This window comes from Echiichthys vipera (genome assembly GCF_963691815.1).
Source record: "Echiichthys vipera genome assembly, chromosome: 7".
NCBI classification, from domain to species: Eukaryota; Metazoa; Chordata; class Actinopteri; order Perciformes; family Trachinidae; genus Echiichthys; species Echiichthys vipera.
The window spans coordinates 33,865,977-33,891,069 of record NC_139832.1 but is presented as its reverse complement, the minus strand read 5'-3'; the positions used below and the strand labels follow the sequence as shown (position 1 = coordinate 33,891,069).

The 25,093-nt window shown below is 40.6% G+C and overlaps 1 protein-coding gene across 1 annotated transcript; it reads right to left on the bottom strand.

Moving 5' to 3' along the window:
- Positions 1-2,260: 2,260 nt before the first annotated feature.
- On the bottom strand, positions 2,261-25,016 carry dkk3b (dickkopf WNT signaling pathway inhibitor 3b). The gene is made up of 7 exons (XM_083916834.1): positions 24,726-25,016; positions 23,633-23,752; positions 22,154-22,234; positions 7,747-7,839; positions 6,040-6,184; positions 3,822-3,972; positions 2,261-2,962 (listed from the first exon to the last, which is right to left on the bottom strand). The coding sequence occupies exons 1-7, from the start codon at positions 24,918-24,920 to the stop codon at positions 2,938-2,940; spliced, it is 810 nt and encodes a 269-aa protein (XP_083772960.1). The 5' UTR covers positions 24,921-25,016; the 3' UTR covers positions 2,261-2,937.
- Positions 25,017-25,093: the final 77 nt, after the last annotated feature.

Below are 25,093 nucleotides of genomic sequence, written 5' to 3'. Positions count from 1 at the left end.
ACAAGCAACAAACAAAACTCGACTGACACACTGACCGACTGATCCGATAGGTAACATCATGTTTAACACCGTCATGAAAAACTAAATATAGAGGCATCCAGGAGGACAACTAATGTTACTCAGTCTCTTCCTGTCTATCCGTCATTACAGCAACCTCGTTATTGGTTTTGTTTTATGAATGTACTAAAAATAGATTTAGTGCATTGACCAAATTAATTTAAAAATGAATGAAAATCTGATTTAGTACATTGACTAAATTCATTTAAAAATAAACAAAATAAGATTTAGTCCATTGACCAAACTAATTTAAAAATAAACAAAAAAAAGCAGATTTAGTGCATTGTCTTAATTAATTTAAAAATAAATAAAAATCAGATTTGATTCGTTGACTAAATTAATTTAACAATAAATAAATAAAAAGCAGATTTAGTACATTGACTTAAAAATAAATAACTATAAAGCAGATTTAGGACATTGACTAAATTAAATTAAAAATAAATAAAAAGCAGATTTAGTACATTGACTAAATTCATTTAAAAGTACATTAATAAAAAAAGATAATGATAAAGTAATCCTGTGTTTCCACTGCAGCTTTTGATACACACACTTACCAGCGACCGCTCCTTACTCCTAAGTATTGACACTTCATGTCTCCATTATGGTTGCAAAATTCTGGGAATTTTCAAAGTTGGAAATTTTCCCTGTGAATTAAAGTGTATGTATTGGAATTGACAGGAATGTATGTGAATAAATGGTAATAAACCTGAAATCGATGAAATTGAAGGTTGGCCCTTAACAGGAATTTGAAATATAGTTGAGGAAAATAAATTTCAGCATAATCTTGACTAAAAAAACCAGATTTCATGCAAGTACACTATGAAGTATACTATGAATAGAATATCTATGCTATTCCTCAATCACATGCATATAGCACACTGCTTACTGCAGGGGTATTGAGGCCACGCCCTCTTTCTAGAACCTTGGACCATACAACAATTCATGACGTCACAACAACAATATTCCTTCTTCCAGGTGGCAGAAGCTGAAGCGTTGCTGGCACCACTAGTAAACAAACCCTTCATGTTCATGTTTCATTTAACCAGAGTAAAAGGCTTGAATTACTGGGTGATCTGCACAGAAGTGAGAATCTACAAGTGAAGTTTCATATATTAGTACATGAGCATTTCCATGTCAGATTAGTATAAGAAAGTGACTTTGATGAGAGAAAGTCAGAACGTTTGGGCAACGCTCAGCCTGAGCGGGTCAGGTGATGGATTACATTTAAAATTACTTTAAGACTTAACGGTTTATTTTGGAGCTGTTAAAGCATGTAATTTAATTGTGAAGGACTGAAGTATGGTCCCGGATGTTTTGACAGCATTGATGTTAATGAGGACAACCAGCAGCTCTCAGTGTTTATGGCGAGGAGATCGGGGTGTCCGACTCTGACTAGTGCCGGGAGGAGCACACGGGTAATTCACCGGTGTTAGCTGTTGACAACTTGTGTAAACACAAAGCTAAATTAGGCCGTTAAAACACTATTTGGTTACAAAGATAAGAAGTTAGACTTTAGTTTAACTCAAAACATTACGCCATCATTTATATTTATAGGAAAGTATCAAACAGAAAGTTTGATAGAATATAGCCAAAAACTGTCTGTCTGGTGACACAGAGATGTTCTGTGAGAAAATGTCTCCACAAACACGATGATAGAGGTTTGTTCCCAGTCTGCCCCGTTAGAAGAGGCTCCTCCTCCTCCACCAGGTAGTCTTGGTCTTCTCTGTAGCACTCGTAGTTTTAACGACGTCCACTCACTTTAACCTCCTCACACACAGGTTCACCTGGATTCATTTTTTTTTTTCTGAAGGAAATCGATAAAACCCTACACGTTTTGCTGTTTATCAGGCGGCATAATGTTAATATGTGGAACAAATTGTTACACATATTATTGCACTTGAGACAAATAATTGTGGACTGCCTGCTTCTCACAGTAAAAGCCTCCTGAAGATGTACTCTCTTCTTTCTCTTCATCATAATTATGCTACATCTGTAGTACCATTTGGAACTATGCAATACACTGAATTTTTCACATTATCCTGCAGATATTTCATAATAATACCCTTGTTAGGAAACTAAGGGATTCTGCTCAAATGCTAGGGCTTTTAATTTGAAATGGATACAGGAAGTGTTTTAATGCCCTTACAATAAACACGCAAATACAAATAAAAAAATAAATAAAACATGACCAAATATATTTAGAAACTGTCTTTAATATAAACCATGCAGCCTGTTCTTGCTTCAAGAACATTGTTTCGTTTTGAATGAACGACGACCAAATTCCAACACGCGACTGACCAGTGACATAACTTCTTCGCTCAGTCAGTCAGACAGGGACTAGTCTAGACTGACTGGATGTAAACTGTTGGGATAAAGTCTGCCATTGGCTGCCTATTTCAGACCCTCCCACTACCTGTCTTGCAATGGCAGTGCCCTGGGTATAGTTCTGCCCAAGATGATTGTGACTGGTTAAAGAAATACAAATAACTATTATTTATTTTATTTTTCCCTAGCACCATAATGATAAGCGGTTGCAGCTAGACTTTTCTGCAGTGCTGACACAGCACTATAGAGATAGAGACAGATAGAATAGTCAGGAACAGACTGTCCATATTAAATCTGTGAATACCACAATGGTGCTTTTCTTGGTTCTCAGTAAACACTAAAAACAAGTATTTTATTTGCTTAATGATATAACACATATTGGTCATTACGCATAAATAATTCAGTACATGTCCTGAAGCAACCTCCTATATTCTTTCTTTTATAAAGCTTTGATCATCAGGGGGGCCGTTCTTTGGTGAATGCTAAGTAAGGAGGTTAGTATAGCTCCTGGGTGCAGTTATTAATAACTTCCTCATGTTCTCGCCATCTCCAGGATTACTCTCCACAAACACATCCACGCCTGTGTGGAAAAAAAGAAGGAACAAAATCAAAATATTTGCAGTAATGCTTTTGCTTATACTTATGTTACAGTATATTCCCCCATATACAACTTTATGAGGCTCATTTATGCTCTACATAAAATACTCATATGGACACGGACGCAGCCTTCTGTCCGTTTTATGCAAGCTTGCAGATGCGTATCAATACGGTCCGGGTGTATTTAGTGTCTCACAGGCCACCCGTCTCTCTATTTTTTTTAATCTGAGGGACGCCCTCTGGAGGATGTTTCGCTCAACGGTCATTCCAATGTAAAGGACACATGAAAGCATGAGGGCAGTGACGTTTAGAGCATTTAGAACGTAGATGAGCTGTACGATGTATGTTACACATTTACAACAATACAATTTTACTTCAAACAAACTTTAACTACTACACATAACACTTTAAGATATGTATGGTCACCTTTAAAGGAAGGACACACCTTATGTTCTGCCCGAGAGAGAGTCATGTTTATAACATTGTACAGAGTGTTTTAAGAGTGTTAATTTTTGTACATAATTTTATCATTACATTGATTTATATTGTATGTACCTAGGTAGGTTGGACAAAGACAAAGTAAATGTACATATTGATTCCTGTTACGAACAATGGCATGTTGCTAGCTAAATCAGCTAACTCCTAAACTGTGTGTGTCTCTGGTAACAAGTGTTTCCATGTTCATATGTAGCATCAACGTGTTAAAGATGAACCTGTTCCAGAACAGTTCAGTGACCACACTTGTTTGTCTTTTACCAGAATAAACCAACTCAACTGGGAACCCTGACCTGTGGTGACTTTATAACACAACGAATGAGCACACCTGTTATATTTGCTCTCACCTATGAGGTTGGCACTGGAGGTTGTCAGCACAGGGGCAGTGATCACGGGGACCCTCCTGGTCCCAGGCCAGTATGTCCATCAGCAGGTTGGGGTGGTTCAGACAGGACTCCCCCTTCTCTGGCTTGGGATTACATACTGGGAACAACAGTTCTGGGGGACGTAAGAGTGAGAAAAATAATGGAAGTCTAAAACCCTCTTTACTTTGCCCATTCAGCCACATTAGTCACTAGCTCTGATAATATGAACTGCTGTTACACACCAATCAAAAATATATAGTGTGGAAAAATAAGTCATAACATTTTTGCAAACCAATACTGATTCCGATACCCAAACTTGCATATTGGCATACTGAGTACCGATTTGATACCAGCTCGTAAAGAAAATAATTTAATTATTCAATAATTGTTGTACAGTATCTCCTGGCTCAGGTTTGTATAACATGAACACATACATCTCTCAAAATATTAGAATATTTCATTTTGAGTTTGCATACATCATTATTTATGCATTATAAATACCATGAATCTCTCAGTCTGGTTCAGTACAAACAACCACAGGGAAGACTTAATTGCTGAAAGGGCTGGCTGTTCAGAGGTCTGTATCAAAGCATAATCATGGAAAGTTGACTGGAAGAGAATAGTGTGGTTGGAAAAAGGTGATTAAGCCACAAGGATGACTGCAGCCTTGAGAAGATTGTCCAGCAAAGCCGATTCAAGAACCCGGAGGAGCTTCACAAGGAGTGGACGGAGGGAGGGAGGAGTGGAGAGAGGGGGACACACACACACACGCACGCACGCACGCGCACGCACGCACACGCTACCCGTGTGACATTCCTGGTGTCAAGTCACTCCTGAACCAGAGATAACATCAGAAGAGTCTTACCTGGGCTAAGGAGCAGTGCTCAGTGGTCCAAAGTTCTGTTTCACATAAAGGTCAATTTTGCATTTCATCAAGGTCCCAGAGTCTGGAGGAAGAGCGGAGAGGCACAGAATCCAAGTTGCTTGAAGTCCACTATGAAGTTTTACACAGTGATGATTTGGGGTGCCATGTCATCTGCTGCTGTTGGTCCACTGCGTTTTATCAAGTCCAAAGTCAAAGCAGGAGATTTTTGAGCACTTCATGCTTCCGTCTACTGACCAGCTTTATGGCGATGTTGATTTCCTTTTCCGGCAGGCCGTGGCATTCTGCCCACCGTGCCCAATCTACAACTAACTGGTTTTGTAACGGGTGGTGTATGGACCCAATTGCAGTACAAAGGACTCAAACAGTGGTAAAGTTCAATGGTTTACTTAGACTCAGGCTGACAGGCCAACAGTTTGGAAAAGGGCAAACAGGAATCAGGAGAGGAGAAGCTAAACTCTTGGTCAGGGACAGAAGGCTGGGTCGAATTACCAGGATGCAGACGAAGCAGGAAATCAGGGACAGGCGAGGTCGGTACCGGGAAGACAGGCAGAAGAACAATCTGGCAAAGTAGTGAGTGTGGAGCTGGTGATTATATGCTGGGCTGATTGCATGTGATGAGAGGCAGCTGTGTGCACAGGTGAGTAGAGTGAACTGACGAGGTGGGTGTGGCTGACAGGCTGAGTGGGGCAGAGGCAGGATTAATGGAAAACTACTGAGGGCTGGATGACTGAACTGTGACAGGTTTGCTGTATTACCATCAATTCAGACGAGCTGAAGGCTACTATCAAAGTAACCTAAATAATTCATGCAGTCATTCGTGCCAAATACCAAGTGCAGAGTGCATAAATGAACATTCTTCATGAGCTGCAAGTCTTAATTATCAAAATTAAAACAAAAAAAGGCTTGAAATACGTAATTCACTTTATGTGGAATGAATCTAGAATATATGAAAGTTTCACTTTCTGAATCAAATTACGGGGAAAAAATTTACTTTTCAAATATATTTAAATGTTTTTAGATGCAGCTGTATATTTTTGACTTCAGTTCCATGAAGAGATTGATAAGAACGTTATTTCTGAGCTCCAGTGGTTTAACTTATCACCTCCATTGTGTTGAGGTGGAAGCATAAATCTCAAAGACACCTAAAAACCTGGACAAATAAAATCTAAATTGATTTGAGCTTAGCTCAACAGACTTGGCTTAAAGTATAATACCCTATAGCATATATTTGAGCTCATACTATACCATATATGTTGACTGTGACATCAACAAATACAGGTTAAGCAAGTCTTTCTTGTTTTGTGTCAGTCTCACCTTGTTGAAAGGCACAGCAGAGGTCCGGCCTACAGTCACTCTGACCTTGACAGATAGTTCCCTCTGTTCCTTTTGTTGCATTGGCTGTACACTGGCCCCATACACACAATCGAACTGAGCAACACTCCTCATCCTTAGTGCAGGGCTAGTTGGAAACATAAATTCAGATATGCAAATAAGTACATAACATGAGATCATGCAAGAAGTCGGCTTAGATGCTGCGATAGCATCAGTTTTAACATAACTGGAGCGTTTTTCTTCCCTGAGAGAAGAGAATGACACTGAAGGCTTTTCTCAAAGGAAAATATGCTTTCTCTCTTCTCCTGATTGACTTTGGTGAGAGTTTGAAAGACGGATGGTTCATCCAATTACCTGCCAGGTATGTTTTGAAAGCACCTACTCTTTCCCAATCCGTTTCCAAAGACACCTTCTCAGATGGTTCTGAGAGACGAGACGGATACAGGAGGTTGTGGCACTTGAAAACTGTATGCACTGATTTACAGATGTCTCTTCCACCATGTGAGTCTATAGGGGAAAGTCTTTAAGACCATCATATCACAGTCACAGGAGCAATTTGGAACTTAGTATCTTGCCCAAACACACTTCTACATGTAGTTTGCAGGGGCCTGAGACTTAACCACAAACCTTCCAAGTGGTAGAAAACTGCACTACTTCCTGAGCCACAACCACCCACTCAACAGCACTAAATAGCCAAATGTACAGGTTTTCAGCTGTCAAAAGATAGTTTGAGAGTTCAGTTATAACTAGTACATTGCCCCTAGAAAGCAAGTATTACTATGGAAAAGTGGTAACCCAGTGAACCTATACATGCCCAAATGTAACCTGTCTTTGAAAGTGGGACACACAAAGTCTCACATAGTCACTCAAAGACATACCACTCACTGTAACAGCCTTGGACACACATTGACAAACACACACACACACACACACACACACACACACACACAGACACACAAACACAGTTAATGTAAGAAAAAGACAAACACACATTGACCAAACATGGTCAGACATATATACGCACAGAAAAACACAGAAATATACACACTAACACTAAATTCATTCATTCATCTTCAACTGCAGGTCCCTGTTGGGGTCGTGGGGGGCTGGAGCCGATCCCAGCCCCCCGCGACTAACACTAAATGCAGAATATAAACATACAGACTTGAACACCCCTAATTATTCATAAACTTTAACCTCCAATAAAATAAAAACTAGCCTGGTACAAAAAAATTCTTCAGTGTTGTCATGGAGCCTGTTTAACATGGGGGTCATTGAGAAACTGCTTTATCATAAAACCTGTCCCTCAGAGAACTGCAGGTTTTGGCACTTCTAAAACTAAACTAACTAAGACTGACCTACTGTAAGATATTTTATTGTGATTTCTTTTATTGAAATGCTCTGAATGAATTTTGATTGACATTTGAATTATTAATGCTGATTTATAGCACAGGATTAACATCTCAGCTAATATGCTTTTTGTTAAAAAAAAATGTTTGCATTGTGTAAAAATCCACATGCTTTTATATTGGTTTGACTGGTAGTCTTTCTGCAGGTGCAAAATCGGCTGTTGGGCCGTTTTGCAGAACAAAGGGCCATTGCATCATAGCTGATCCATTGTTGAAATAAAAATATGAATCAGTGCCGCTTTAACTAAACAAATAACCACAACACTGAGTAAATTCCCACCATATCTGTTGGTATGCAGGGGAGGCACTTGGAGTTCTCAATCTCATACAGACAGTATGTCAGGTCACCACAGTCTTCATCCACCATGCATTCCTGGGTTGAGAGATAACAAGAGTTACATATATAGTCAGTAACAGACCACAGAATTAAACTGCATATTTCCAAAGTGGATTAAACTAGACTGTAGACCCAGATGTGCTGAATGATGATGTTATTTAGTTATAGTTTAAACAACATTATTTAATTTTTAATCTAAAACACAAGTTCAATGTATCTGCCACACTCCCAAGAAGCACTCAAACAAATATAATTATGGTTTACATTTTTTCCTGTGTCGCAGTAACAGTTCTCCACTGTACCATCTAATAAGTTCCTACTGGATGATCTCTGAAGTTGTGTTCCTGCCAGCTTTAGTCCATTTCCATGGAAACTGTCCGATGGTGACATCTGAATTTTACAGAAGGGCTAAATCTCAAGAGTTTTCACACCTCTCTCTCTTCTACTGTACACTACATTTATTTTCTAGGTTGGTAATCAAACATCTCTTGGTCACAAGTATATGACAAAGAAGGAGAAATCAAGTGAGACTCATCTTGTGACTGAATTCAATACTACTACTAATACTTAGTGTAAAGAAAGTTTATCTTTATCTCCTCTATGATGTGATGTAGGACTCCCAGTCTGCCTGTATGACAGTGCTTGAGATTAAACCCGAATGTTTAGATCTCTGAAACTCTTCTGCTGTCAAACTCCGTTATATATCTGATTTGGAAATAAATGAATGTGATGATATTTCAAGTTTGATTGATCAGTTATCTGCAGTCACCGAATACAGCATGCAACAAAATGGGTAACAGCATGCAGAGTACACTGCATATTGCTTATTTAAAGTTGTACTCCATTAGATTTGAGATACGTTGTTTCTAGTGGCTCTTTGGCAGTAAGCTGTAACTGCAGACAAGCCTGTTCTTTCAGAGCCTCAATCTTGTCACGTCCATGGTCACTTTGTGTGTTGACCTCTGCCCTTACTACAAGCCTGACTCAGATGTTCCTGACTGCCGATTACAAGTGAACGCAGCATAACCTTTGGCGACAATCTGGGCAGACGGACAAACCGCGTCACTAAGATGGGCATCTAGAGAGTGAATGTCTCCACACACACACACAGATTGGAATACTCAGCACAAGGCAACAAGTGCTTACATTAGTGGTCATCTGAGTACTCTAGTTTGGTTTTCTTGGAAGAGACAGATATTGAAATTAAGTTCAACTCTTTTCCAGTGGTCAGAGGAAACAGTGTCTGCCAAAACGACGTGGCCTGCTGTGAACTCTTTATGTTTGTGTGTTCTGCCTCTGGGAAATCAGCATAGAAACAGAGCCAAGTCCCTGAAACTGTGCATTATTGAGGCTGACAGGACTGTGTCAAAGTCAGAGACATGATTAAGAGACTGACAGCTGAATCTGTTTATTATGAATTTCTCATCATTACTAATCTTTAAAATCTATGCATGTTCACTGTATAACTGTTTCTCTGATGTGAAAATGTTCAGCGGAGAAAGAGACAGAGAGAGAGATAGAGAGAGACAGATAGAGAGACAGAGAGAGAGTGTCCCCAACGACTTTGGGGAAGAAGCAAGGGTAGTAACACGCAATGATGGGACATGATTGATGATTGATACAGATGGGAGAGGATAGAAGCCCAGAGTATCAGGAACAGTATTATGCAGGGCCAGTGCATCTCTCAGAGGTTCAGCATTCCGCTGCACATGCTTGTTCATTTCCAGGGTAGTATTCCATCTGGTTGACACTTCATGTGCAAGTGACTCTTCTCTCTGATGATGTGCGACTTGTTGCTGCTCAAGCTCCGCTTGGTTTGCTGGGCTATGCTTAAAATGTCCAACAACTTTTATGCATTTTGCCAATGCGCTGTCAAACGGGCTGAGAAACCGTTAGAGCTCAGTGCACACTTTGTGCGATGCACGGCATGTACTCAAAGGTGAGCTGCCTGGCTGCTGCAATCATATCGGTTGTCAGTGAGACAACTTTGTGTTCGATGTCCCACTCTCTAGCTACTTTGGAAATGCGTCAGCAAAGTGCCTATCTTCTATCTTTATAACAGTCACAGCATATGACTGACGTTTCCATTGTGGATCAAAGAAATGGGCTGTGATCCCGAGGTAGTTGTGATTAGCAAGGGACGTGTAGTAATCACAAGTGAGCGCGACTTCTCATGTCTTGACTTGTTATGGTGGCTCTCAAAGGCAATTCATAGATCCAGTCGTTGGATGCTATGCGAATTATATCAGCTAGACCAGTGGTGAGATATTTTTTCAGCCAAGTACCCCCTAACCAGTGAAAAACATTTTTGGTTGAAAACAAAATGACTTAAAAAAGAGCGCTGTGTTATCAGTGTCTGATTTATTAAACTTTGGAACTGATAAACATGTGAAAAATTCAAACATTTTAAAATGAAACAATTTCACACATTTTAAATGTTAATAATCTGTAACTAAATGTATTGCAAATATTTCTCATCACTTCAATGTAGTGATTCAAACTAATGTAGTTAACACAGTGACCATATACACAGTTAAAACTCCATAAATTTGCAAAACACTGCTCATTTGAAGTGGTCTCTCTTGAACTATCGATCGATTTGTGCACATAAAAAGAGTCATCAACATAAGGTGTTCTCTTTTGGGGTCATAGCTAAGATCTGCTCTCAAAAAGAAATGATTAACTTAATTTGAAATAAAAGCAGAAATTGCTCAAATTAAAAAAAAAAGTTTATTATCTTAAAATATCTTTTTAAGAATCAAAAAGAAGACTGACATATTAACATTACCAACTGTCAACAGTGAATATTGTACTGAACTGAGGATCTTTTTCATTCTTGGTGGCAGGGAGGCAACTGCTGTGATCAAGCTTTTCTCCAGGGTAAGTCTGTTTCTCTGCTTTGTTTTGATCGAAGTCATTGCAGAGAAGGAGGCCTCACATAAATATGTGGAGGCAAAGGGTAGTAGCTGCTCCAAAGCCTTCTGTCCCAGGTCAGGGTGCTCCTGCTTCACACACCCATAACTGAGTTAGTGTAAACATGGCAAACTTCATCTGGAGGCCACGATCAGATGACACTTCCAAGAGTTTCTCCTGATAGGTGACAGGGAGCTTGCTTCGGTTTGCTTCATACAAGAGAAATGTGTTTCTCACCCAATCCAGCTGTGAAGATTTCTCCTCCATGTCAGGAAAGTAGGAATGAAAATCCTGAATCAACTTTGTCAGATGTCCCACTATGACCAGCTTGACTGGAGCTCTGTCCACATCCTCACTAGAGAGAAAATCATCCAGCTGAGGAAAGCAGGTGAAATCCTCCTGTGCACTTCTCCACAGCTCTGCTTTCTTCAAGAAACAGGCGTGCATCAAGTGGCCGTGACTTAATGAAGTTAATCACTTTCATGCTACTGTTCAAAACATTGTGTAACACAGGACTCATTTTTTTGAACGCCAATGCCTCCCTGTGTAAGATGCAGTCCACATCACGTTGGGGTTTTCTTTTCTATTAGTCCTTTCACGCTGCACGTGATCGATGCTGCTGCGTCTGTACAGATGCTGCTGCAGGATTTCCAGCTCAAACCGTTTTCACAGAAAGCGGCATTGACAACATTAAATATATCCTCTCCTGTTGTTTTCCCCTATAAACTTTTGCAGAATAGTATGTGCTCATAAAAGTCGTCAGTATCAACGTACCTCACAAAAGCAACAAGCTGCGCATTTCCACTGGTATCTGTGGATTCATCCAGCTGGCGTGAAAAAGAGTCGCCAAGTTTCCCCACAACTTGTTCGACAATGTCTTTTCCCATTCTATCTACTCTGCGGCAAATAAAATATTTTGACAAAGGAACAGTCTTTAATTTATCCGCCGGGTGTTTGTCCAGCATAGTTTCAGCCAGCACTACAGCCGCTGGAAGGAGTAGGTCTTCAGCGATAGTGAATGGCTTCTTGGCTTAAGCTACGAGCAAAGACACGGCCTCCAGGGCTTTGGCTGATGTTGTGGAGGCCTTCCGCATGGTGTCTTGAGAAGATCTGAATTCAGACAGTTTCCTCTTAAAAAAGTCAGGTGGCTTACTGACGTGACATCCATGTTTTGTATTGAGATGACGCTGCAGATGTGCCGGCTTCATGCGACTGTTAGCTAGTTTCTCTCCACAGAAAAAACACAGTGCCTTGGGTGGGTTGCAACTTGTGGACGTAAATCCAATCAAAACATAATCTTCATGATAAAGCCGGAATTTTGCCGGCTCTGGTTTGGCCTTCTTTGCCACTTGTCCCTCCGTGTTCTCAGATGAATTACTTTTACGCTTCAACAACGACTCCATTGTTTGTGTTTTGACAGTGATTGACAGGTAGCTAGGTGGCATATGACAGGTTGGGTCGAACTATCCTGGTATGGGGGAGCCTCTGGTTTTTAGGATAGTGAAACTGAATAGCTTACTGAATATAAAATTCATTTATGAACTTGTACTTGTATTTTCTTGAAAATGTATTAGATGATACATTTTAAAGGATTTTTGCATGGATGCAACTTTTAAAATATATTTTAAAATCTCAAGTACCCCCTGGAGTGTCTTTGCGTACCCCCAGGGGTACGCATACCCCCATTTGAGAACCACTGAGCTAGACCCTCGTCCTCCACAACGTTAACAGGCATACATGCACCCACCCATTTAGCTATGGCTGCAGTAAGGGCGCACTCATACTGTCCTTCCGCACCGCGCCCCGGGCTTTAGGGTACTTGTCCCACCCCCCTTAGTTACCGTTGCTAGCCCAACAAGCTTCCTAACGCCGACGGCCTTACAACACAATGTCATGGCGGAGAGAAGTATACCGATGAGTGTCAGTGACTCTTTTTGGAGCAATACCAGTGCAGATCGAGGCAAAAGGGCAGTAGTCGAGTTGAGGGGGGATGAGGGGGGATGGCATCCCCCCTGAAATAAAAACGCTCAAAATCATCCCCCCTGAAATAAAAACGATCAAAATCATCCCCCCTGAAATAAAAACGATCAAAATCATCCCCCCTGTAAAACTGCCACCCCCCCCCCCCTCTCAATCACTCCCATTTTTACAGTAAATGTTGGACATATAACTTATAATTATATGATATTATTTTGGTTGAGTAAAATAAATAATAAAATATGAGGGCACAACTGCGCACACAAACATGCAATGACGCAACATGATTGTTATTTTCAATTGGTTGACGCCTGATGCCAGAGGGAGCGGCATAAGATGCAGCAAGAGCGACATCTTGAGGAGTAATTGCACTGCAATGTCAGCATGAAACGAGCGGCTGGACAACTCGATGTCAGAGACTTTTTTAAAAAGAAGAAAATTACAGGTGAGCTATAAATCAAGACTCAGGAATCTCATTACTTTTTATTCATCTACAAAAGTCGCCAGGCTAGCCACAGGTTGCATGCACAATAACAACACAGCTAGTTTTCCAAACTAGCCGTGTAGCCTCCAAGCTAGCTGAGTTAACTCACATTAACATTAATCAAACTCATCATCAGGCAGTAAAATAATCCTGCTTCATTAAAAACGACACATACAGAGAAATAAAATCATCTGAGAAACACATTAAGACTTGATTATTAAATCAATAATAATAAATAATATAATAAATAATAATAAATTAACAAGTGAAGATGTTAGCTAAAATTCTGATGTTCAAGGCAGGTGACATTAAAGAGTATCTCCAACAAGTTTTTTCCCCCTCCTGGGACCTGTTCTGTGGCCTGGCTGTAACTTAACTTAATATTACAGACAGTGAATATGATAAATGTGATAATCTATATACTGTACATGCTGTCTCTTATCCAAGAGCAAGTTTGTATGCTTTTAATCATTTGTAAAACGTAGCCTATTAGCATGACATGTGTGCTCATTTTATCAAACCCTATAATGTTTTTTTCTTCACATAGAGGAAGGAGGATCAAGAGGATAAGGAACAGGAGGAGAAGGAGCAGGTTTGATGGTTTAGACCAAGGACTATGTTAACTGGGGATTCCCAGTAATTGACTGTTTCTTTCTATACAATGACTGAAAATCTGAAGGCTGTCAGTCATCTTTTAATGTAATTAGTTATTTTTAATGTAGAAACTGATTATAACAACATTTTTTTTACGATTACAAAATAAGTCTGGTGCAACCTCTAGTTTAGACACTTGCCTTTTTCAATTCATATGCAGACCTACAGTATATAGCTCATTATGTCAGTGCAAATTAATCTATGCTTGATTTTGTTGTTTTTGTAGTGGAAAGACAGAGAGAGGGGGTAGCAGCAGGGCGAGACAGTGCTGAAGAAAGCATCTCAGATTCTGACAACCCATGTGAGAAGGGAGAGAGCGGTAATGGCCAGGAAGCAGCAGAGAGACGAAGAGCAGGAGGGCCAAGAGGAGGAGAAGGAACAGGTTTGATTATTCTTCATGTTAAGTTTAGACACTTTTTAAAATTCATACATAGGTCTGCCACCTACTATAGCTCATTATGTCAGTGGAAATTAGGCAAATTCTTTATTTTGGTGTTTTCGTAGTGGAAAGACAGAGAGAGGAGGTAGCAGCAGGGCGAGACAGTGCACAAGAAATGAGCATCTCAGAATCCGGCGACCGTGAGAAGGGAGAGAGCAGTGACGACCAAGATATACCAGACTGCTGGACATTAAATGTGTTTAGAGAGAAAATTAGGCTATATCCATGGCTAACAATCCAAAACAAAAAACTTGGCTGTCTAACCTGCCAAAAGATAAAAGCACTCGGGCCAAATGCAGAAGTCAGCCACGTGCATGTTGCTGAAGAGTGGTCTAAAGTAAAAGTGACAGCCTCAGGTGCAACCAAAGCGGCACAGCTGCAGTCTCTTCGGAAAAAAATACACAAACATAAGATGTCTGACTATCACAGAGCGGCAGAGAAGACCTTGGAAAAGGCAAAACAAAAAACAATGGAAACATTGAGTTCTGAGATGCAGAGAGATCACTTCTTATCCACTGACCGAGTGTTTCGCACAGTATACAAGATTGTGAAATCTGCAAGGCCTTTCACAGATCTACCCACTGATATTCATCTGCAACTCTTGAATGGACTAGACATGGGTAGAACTTTACATTCTGACCATTCCTGTGCAGAAATCAGCCAACACATAGCAAGTGAAATGAGAAAGAAGGTAGTTACAAAGGTAATTCAGAGTGGAACAAAATTTTCTGTTCCAATAGATGAATCTACAACTGTCAGTAAAAAATCAGTTTTGATTATTTACATTAGAGCAAGCCTAGGGATGAGTGAACAACCACTAACATTCTTCTTGGATCTAGTGGAGTTGTCTAATACCACTGCAAGTGGAATTTATGAAGCTCTGATGAATAACCTTTCACACCATGGCTTCTCTGAAGTTATCATGAAGGAGCATTTTATTTGTTTTGCTTCAGATGGAGCTTCTGTCATGCTTGGAATCGAATCAGGTGTTGCCACCAAAATTGTTGAACAGTTTCCCAATGTGTTGGTGTGGCACTGTATGAACCATCGTCTTGAGTTGAGTGTTGGAGATGCTGTAGAGGAAATTGCAGGGATGAATGATTTCCAGTTTTTTCTTTGACAAAGTATACAGTCCCTACCATGCATCTGCTAAAAACCGCCGTGAGCTCAGAGAATGTTGTGAGGAACTTGCATTGCAGTGTCTGAACATAGGGAGAATTCTCAGCACTACATGGGTGGCTTCCAGTTTTAGGACCATTAAAGCTGTATGGCAACAGTACCCTGCACTCCACAAGCACTTTTCTGATGCCTTAGCTGATCGTAAACGAACCTCAACACAGAGATGCATGTTCAAAGGTTAAGCAGACCGCCTTTCTAATACAACTTTTGTGCACAACCTTGGAGTTATGTATGATGCATTAGAAGAGCTCTCTGAATTCTCCCTCTCCCTTCAAGCTAGAAACATGACACTTCCCAAGGCTGAGGCAAGTCTCAGGCGGCAGATCCGTGTGTTAAGGTCAATGGCAGAGCAACCTGGACCAAGGACAGAGGAGGCTCAGACAGCAGTGGATCTGAAGCTATTCAAAGGAGTGCCACTGACAAATAATCTAAGGTACAGCAGAGAAATAAACCAGCAACAGTTTTTTCATGCCTTGGCAAATAGTATTGAGAAGAGAATGGGTTGTCTGCCTGGTAAACAGAGAAGTAAAGAAGAATACCAGAGCTTTCTGAACAACATCAAAGCACTGCACCCCTCTAACTGGCCAGATGAGTGTGGGGTCCGTTATGCCGAAAAGGAAATACAGGAACTCTGCTCCTTTTTCAATCTTGATGATGGCAGACAAATTCAAAGAGGAATGAGGGAATACATTGACTTGGTCAGACTCAAATTTGTTGGTGAAGTGAAACCACCAGCACCAAAAGAGCTGAAACCCCTCCTTCAAGCAGTGAACACGCTGGTCATCTCCACAGCTGAGTGTGAACGTGGGTTTAGTCAGATGAACATTGTAAGCACAACTCGAAGCACCCTAGAGGTAAAAAGCATGTCAGCCTTGCTTTTTATCATGTGTGTTGGCCCTCCACTCAAAATGTTCAAACCAGATGTCTATGTCAAGTCTTGGCTTCAAAGTCATTGCTTAGCTAACAACCAGAAAGCAAGAACCCGAAAAATCGTCGACAAAATACATGATTACGATAGTCTTTGGAAACTGTTATGAGACACTGAGAAACTAAAAACAGAGGAAAAGTGTTGTAAAGTGTTGAAGTTGTAAATTCTGTTGTAAAATACTGTCTTTAAAAAGAGATAATTGTTATGATGAAATAAACTTGGCTTGATATGATTTGAGAGGATTAAGAAGTCTTATTTTCAGTGTTTTCTTTTAGTAATGAATTTACATGAATTACCCCCCCCCCGGCCGCCTTTTTTTTTAAGGTGAAAAATATTGACCATCCCCCCTGAATTTTTTTTACAACTCGACTACTGCAAAAGGGGTTACAGTATGTAGTGGAGGGATAGATTAAAAATATTAAAATAAGCAACGAAGGGGACACATTGAGTGTCGAAGCGAAAGCATACCGGTCAATGGCAAGATCTGAGAAACCCCATGATGTCTACCTCAAATGCAACGAGCACAGCCTTGTGGACCAGTCATGCTCTTGCACTGCCAGGTAAATACGGGACACTTGTATGCTTTAGGAGGATGTTGACCGAAATATTAATTAATTAATTAATTAATATGATAGTTGCTCACAAGTTACAGCTCTGGTTAAGTTAGATCGCTAGTCAACATCCTTTAAACTATCCTAGCTACCAAGAACCTATCTAACAAGCAACGTTATAAGAGTCTAGCTTGTCACACTAGGTCCATGGATGTAAAGTTACATGTCAAGGCACTGCAGTAGCAGTAACTAGCTAGTAACAGTATTGTCATAAGGCTGGTTGACAAATGCAATTAATAGCATTTCCAAAACAAACACCTAATGCTACTTCTGGCTTAAATCAGTTCACCAGGATTTTGCTCTCATATTGTGGGCCTTATGCACACCCTGGACCTGTGCCGTGCCAGAAGTGATGACATCTCCTCCACAAGCCAGCCCCAGCAGTGGCACAAAGCCAGGGGTAAAAAAATAACCGGACAACCTGTGAGAAGTGTGGTGGTAGCCAAGGCCAAAGTCATCCGCAAGCGGAAACCCATCATGTCCAGTTATATCCACAACAAGTAAGTCTTTTACTTTCCATGTACTGTACAACAACACCACCAGTCACACTGTTCACTGTTCATGTGTACTGTGTAACCTGATAGACAATAATACTCACCTTTGAATGTATTTGTTAAAGGAAAGAGTTAGGAACAGGAGTGTATGGTCTACTGAGGGAGATGTCAGATGCACCCATAAGCTACATTGCTGATGAATCTGCACCTGAGGTAGAAATTGGTATAGAAGTATATAGTGGGGTGCGGTCTAAGCCACCAGGTGAGACAAACTATAGAAGATTTAAGCAAGCCAGTCAGAATCAAGTAGCACTACTTGCCGTTGTAGATAAGATTTTTCCCCACAGGTTTATTAAAGTTTCATTAAAATTGGACATTTGCGAATTCTAAATGACACTCACAATGTAAAAAAGAAAAAAAACCAATCATCATTGGGTTGACATATATCGGCCTACACGTAAAAACATGAGACAAGGATTAAGCCACATTGTATCCAGGAATCTGTATTCCTATAGCACATTCCACAGCTCAGGCTCACAGAAATGCTCCACAGTGGTGAGTAAAAATAACAGGTTAAAGCAGTAGTAATGTCATGTAGTAATACTTTGTATTTGTTGTCATGTGATGCTATGACTGTCCCTTGTATGTGTGACTGGAAATATGAAAGCATGCTCACCACATACCATATGTGATTTATGATCCCTAACCTTGTGTTAGGAATTTTGTCTGACACAATCTTGAACTTTTTTGTTTTAGCTATGGCCCTCTTCATTTAAAGACAGTTTCAATTTTATGTTGTTGTTTTCTTCTTCTAATTTCTTCTCCTTTTCAGTGCTCTGCTCCTCATCAGGCTCCCTTTCTAGCTGGCATCCAGGAAGTGGGGGTTGCTCAGAACTCTCTGTAAAGAAACAATGTTGGCATGTTAATGATAATCACATATCTTTGTCACTTTTTTACAGCTGCCACTTGTTGGCCAAATTGGGGAGCCCTCTGTTGACACTGGATAAACTCCTGTCAGCCAACCAGATGACCTGCCCAACTTTCCTCTGCCATCCCAACCCACCAGCATCTGCACAGTTCTGAATGAAAATGCCATGCATTGTTACACAGAACTGAAAATTTCTTTGCCTGATTCTATAGCTCTAGAATGGGAAAACAGGGAACAGAGCACACACAATTTGTGGTTCCATGCAAGGTCTGCCCGAATCACATCAACCTGTCATGAATGCGGGGAAATAACACAAAGGGACTGGACCCGAATGCAGACACGGACGCGGGGTAAAAGTACAAACAAATATTTAATACAAACAACAACGGGAGTAACTACAGGGAAAACAAGAACACTAAAGACGAGACGGTCGAGGAAAACAGGAACGCGGGAAACTACGGAGGGAAACAAAGAAACAATTATTTACAGCAATAAACACGGAGCGCAAATACCAGAACGAACGAGAAACGGAAGCCAACCGACGAAGAGTTACCAAGTAAATTAGAACAACGGTCCGGCGCTGCATGCAAAGAGTGCAATATCAGTACAAACTAAGGCCATGAAAAGAGGTGTAGAACAAGAGCCAATAGCAGCGACACAGTACATGAAGCTCACAGGTCATTTATTGTATCCATGTGGCTTTGTTTTAAATCCTGATGCCCCCACACCTTGGAACATCACCCTAGAGAGAAGAGGGAGTGAAAGCCGAGGCTATGGGCTTTTAGAAATTAAGTGCCCTTCCAAGAACAGCGTCACAGAGTGTTCCTACCTTTGTAAGCAGGCAGATCGAAGCTGTAAGCTGAAAGAGTGTCATGCCCACCATTATCAAATAATGGGGCTGCTTGGGCTCACAGGTATGTCATGGTGAAAGAATACACTTTGATGTTGCAAAATGGGAACAGATGAAATGCAAGCTTGATGTATTTTTCTTTGACTACTATGTTACATGCCAGTGAGATAAATCAGTTATTGTCTTACATACAGGGACTCTTATTTTGTTCCCTTGCATCTGGCATTGCTGTATGTTTGTTTTGACCTCTGAACAGAGAATGAACTGATCTACTGTCTGAAACATCTTGCTGCCTATTCTATCATTCAACACAATACAGAGGTAATGGGATTGGGCAGGTTATTCCACTCATGTTATGCCAGTATTAATTTGAAAAAGGTTTATCAATCACCACTGTCAACAAGATACTGTTGAGTCTCTTCTGCATCATCAGTGCTGGAGGTGGAGCCGGAGGCCTCCTGCACCCTTAATCTGCATCTGTATACATTTTTTGGACATGAATTTACAGTACCTTGTTTCTATTATATTGTAGATCATCATGATCAACCTTTATTTAACCAGTGAGTTAGTCAAGCACACGTTCTTATTTACAGTAACAGTAACGTTATGTTATATGACATGTACTAACAGGTTGAATATAGAGTTATATACTGTACTTCAAATAAAATATTATTGGCATGTAATTATTGGCTTACCGTTTTTTGGGTGGCTTTCGACAGCCTCCGAGCTGCTCCCTAGTCTGGTTCGGTACTTGTACAGCAAGTACAGGGTTGGGATACTCAGGAGTAGGCTGTCCATTTACAAATGCTACATGAAAGATGAAAATAAAACGAGTTTAAAATGTACCTGTTGGGACACTAGGTTCAACTTTGATGTAAAGTGACGAAACATAATGTTAGCTAAAGCTAGGGCTAGCTAATATAAGAGGGTAATGTTCTCGCAATGATATACTAGTAATATAAAATATTCGCTAACAGTAATCATAACTTTGATATCCAGTTTCGTTAGCTAGCTAGCTATCACTATGCGGTAAGCCTAGCCTTACCTTGGAGCAGACGTATGTATACCTGTTTATTTTAGTGACATTTAGCTGGGTGTTGTGCCTTCCACACTGTTTGATCCATCGTAGACACCGCTCCGTTGTGTTTTCTGCTTTGGAAAGGGAAAGAACACGACTCCCCCAGCTACTGTCCGACTTACATATGCCATAGGCACATCGTTTCACCCTTTTGCTTGTCGGACCTTGTTTACATAGTAACGGTTGCTATGATGTATGATTGGACAATGACCGTTTGGGGTCGGGGTTTTGTAAAAGGTCAATTGCAGAGAAGGTATTGCATTTTGCTGAAGGAGATTCACATAAACATTTGCATTTACGATGTCATGTAGCTGTACAAGAGGCCCAACTCCTGCTGCAGAAAACATCATCCCGTTTGCCTTCATCTGGACAACCTGCTGTCTCAGGGTCACCTTAGAGCAGTTTGCCATCTTGCTTAATATTTCAGAATAAATCAAGAATTTATACTTTGTTCTCTAATTATGATCTCCACTGTATACAGTATATATATATATATATATATAAATATATATATATATATATATATCATTATTAATACTGTTATACTACTATACTACTATACTATATTATTATTGGTTATTTACCTATTTATTATTGTTATTTGTTTAAAAAAATAGTTTTCCTGCACTGAATGGAGTATAGATCAGGACGTATCTGTGTAGGAGAGCTTGGCTATGTGTGTGGTATGGTACTTACGAGGTTAAGGGTGGTTGTATTGTTTGAAGCAATGAAGTGTATGAATATCTTCCTTTCATTTTAGCTATTATGCTCTTTTACACATTTTGTTTGTTTGTTTTGTTTGAGTCAAGGCTCTGTTTGTTTTGCTTTTGTTCGTCTGTCTACCATGTGTCGTTTTGTTATTATCGATGTGTTTTATAATTCATAATTCATGAGTGCGATTATCTTGTTCATACTGTTTATGTTAAAAAATCCAATGAACAAAGTTTAAAAATAAATCAAAACAATTAGCTTGTGGCTTAAGTTATTGCCTTCAACTGTGAGGAGTTAGGGGCATGGGTGCTTTAGAAGTAGTGTTAGCTGCTAACAGGAGCTCTACTTTCTCAGGGTGACTGCCTCCCAGCACTGGCAGCACATATGCCATCTTTTCAAGTATCTTTAATAGCTGTATGGATTTTGAGATGTGTAGTTAATCATTTGAGCCATACCAACAAAGTTGTTGTGAAAAATCCTATTACAACACAAACGCAATCACACATTTGCTCTGCATCCAAGATTAGCCTAAACTAGTCTTTTCATTTTGTTTTGTCAAGCAACTTTACTGGTCTTCCTGGATTGTAATTCGAGTGTAACTCCTAGAGGGTGGAATTTCTATAAAATTAGTCACTTTAGAAGAGCAGACCTTATCCTGCCTGGCTTGCAAGCTTACTTGCTTCTATGGCATTTTCTCCAGCAGCAAGCTCGAATAACATAACCACGTCTGCACAGCTGCCAGGAAAGAAAAAGATCAAAACCACCATTGTAAAGTCAAATGGTAAAAGAGACGACAAGCAGCAGTATTGACCTCAATCCAAGCGAGCCTGCTGTTGGCTAAAATTTGGAAAAGTATATGTTAGGTCTGTTTGCTGGATGATCTCATTCTTTATAAGAACACGGTTCAGATAATTTAGCCAAAGTTTTAGAAAACACTTCACCTCTCTGTCTCACTACCCTGTAGTAAAAAAGCCCACTCCAGTCAGAATAACATCTTGATCAGCTATTTTGCACAGTTCTAATTAAAACTCTGGCCAGAATGCCTTAGGCCCATTAGTCTTCTAATTATTCACATAGACCAAACAGGGAAGGCAAAAGACTCACATGATCCACACTGTTCCAGTGGCCAGAGACCTCCATATTGATGTGTGAAGGATGAATCTCTCCTGTTGTATTATCAGTTTCCTATAATTGACAAAAGGGGTGACATATCGTGTTAGCATACAGAATGGCAATTCTGGTATTTCAGTGTTTTATTTATTGGTGTCGTTGGTGTATGGCCTGGCTCAGGTTAAAGTAATAGGTTATCAGTAAAACATAAACAAATACATACATTCACTCTCACTCACTCATCTTCAACCGCTTATCCGGGGTCGGGCCGCGGGGGCAGCAGCTCTAGCAGGGGACCCCAAACTTCCCTTTCCCAGGCCACATTAAACAGCTCTAACTGGGGGTTCCCAGGCCAGTGTGGAGATATAATCCCTCCACCTAGTCCTTGGTCTTCCCCGAGGCTTCCTCCCAGCTGGACGTGCCTGAAACACCTCCCTAGGGAGGTGCCAAGGGGGCATTCTTACTTGATGCCTGAACCACCTCAACTGGCTCCTTTCAACGCAAAGGAGCAGCGGCTCTACTCTGAGTTCCTCATGGATGGCTGAACTTCTCACCCTATTTCTAAGGGAGACTCCAGCAGCCCTCCTGAGAAAACCCATTTCGGCCGCTTGTACCCTCGACCTCGTTCTTTCGGTTATGACCCAGCTTTCATGACCATAGGTGAGGGTAGAAACAAAGATTGACCGGTAGATTGAGAGCTTTGCCTTCCGGCTCAGCTCTCTTTTCGTCACAACGGTGCGGTAGAGCGACTGCAGCACCGCCCCCGCAGCTCCGATTCTCCGGCCAAACTCACGCTCTATCGCCCCCTCACTCGTGAACAAGATCCTGAGGTACTTGAACTCCTTCACTTGGGGTAAGGACTCATTCCCTACCTGGAGTAAGCAATCCACCGGTTTCCTGCAGAAACTCTATGTAATTTAAAGTCACAGTTGGCAACATTTGTTTGATCATATTCACTGAAAACAACACAATGCTCTGATAGAACAACATAAATCATCTGATTTTAGAAAAAAACGTAATTCTATGCACACCTAGAGCTTGTTGTTTGTTTTGCAAAAATCCACCACTCCCGTATTCATCCTTAGCGCAGTTCACAGTTTGTGCACACGCCACAGATCCCTCCTCCCCCTCGCACATGTTACAATATCACAGGCACACGCCTCAAGCTAGGCATACACTAAATGACGTTAGAAGTTGAGTAAGTATGAGTAAGTTAGCCAGCCTACCTCCATGTAGCGTGTACTCCATGCTGTTTATTGATAAGAAAGACACAAGCAATGTACTCGCAGATACCGATATCAGTTTTCTAGGTAGTATGGGAGGGATTTACAGCCCATCCCATAACCCACTCAAATATGTAAAGAGCGTAACTTTGTAGCCAAAGCCTTTTCTCCATTCATCAAAACATGACTCCTTAGACATGATTGTCTGAGAGTTACATATTTTAAAATATTATCAAAAGTTAAACCCTACCTTGCCAGCTAGGACCTGAACTGCTCTGTCTCCATCTTTTATCATCTTCTTCGTCTCATTGTGGCAGTTGGTATGCAGATCCAGGGATGTTAAAGATGATTTAGCACTCTCAGTAGTTACCTGTTTGGTTAAATGTGAAATCCATTCATAAGTCTTATATACAAGCACATGAGGTTTCTATCTCTCCATACATCAGATTTCGATATAGATAGGGCAAGTACAGGGGTGCAGAAAGTATGTCACGATTGGATTGGGGGGGGGGGGGGGGGGGCGCACAAAAGGGATTTATTTTTTTGCCCGTATGCAACTCATACCATGCCACCAAAAATAACAACTTCATAGAGGCTCGCCATATCATTCAAAATACTGCAGATGAAATCATTAACTGTGTTTACCTTTCTCATTTAAACAGCCAACATATCACTGCTTACTTAATTGTTATATTTGTAAATCATGATATTAAGGGTCTCGGGCATGAAGTCAGAAATATATTTTTCAATCATTATTTGTTCCACAATTTCAAAATTTTTTTTAGATGTGAATCTGTAATGTGAAGAACGAGAAGTCTGAAAATAATTTTTTTCTATTTTGAATAATTTAGGGTATTTTTATTGGAGGAGACAATTCATGTTTTTCAGAAAACATGGGTGCAGATCCCCGGCCCAGGATCTGCACCCATGGGCAAGGGTGGCTATAACTGTGGTGATCTTGTTGACATATGCATGCACTGATCGATATTATTCTCCATTTCTTGGATGACATGAAAGGAAAACTTTCCAGTAGTTCACAAATGATCAAAACCAGACGCTGACTACTGAAACATCAGCAGACTCATTAGACCTGTTGACATCAATCCCAGATTTACTGCTGCCTTCAGGAGTCTAAGCTGGAACTAAAATTAAATTGGGAGTGTAAAGTTCCCTGGTTGTCAAAATGAACAATCAAACGTGATTTGGCTGACACTTTTACATTAAATTACAATAAATCAGATGTATGCTGAATTATAGCCTTCATGGCAAGTTACTTGAGCTCTGTGTCACTCTCTCCACTAACAGCTCTGCCTTTGTATGAATTAATAGAATATGACGCAGACCTGGTCCACTGCCTCATCCAGTATGTGCTGGGTGTCCTCCATCAACTCCTCCACTTCTCGGAACATGTCGTTCAGACTGACCGGCCCCCGCTCCACGGCGTCCCGCAGGATCACTGCCCGGCTACGCACCGTGCCTTCGGTCATCAACAGCAAGCCCAAAATCAAAGATACCAACAGAAGCATGTTACCGGACATCTTTCCTTCTCTCTCTGTCTGCCAGTGAAGCAAGCAGCAGAGCAGTGTGACGCACAGAACACGCAGAGCCACACAGCAGGATTCGTTTTATTTGGAAATTCTGAGGAGAGGTTTAATGGCGTGGAAAAGGTTCAGATTGCATTTTGTGAAGTGCATGTTAAAATCTAAGGCGG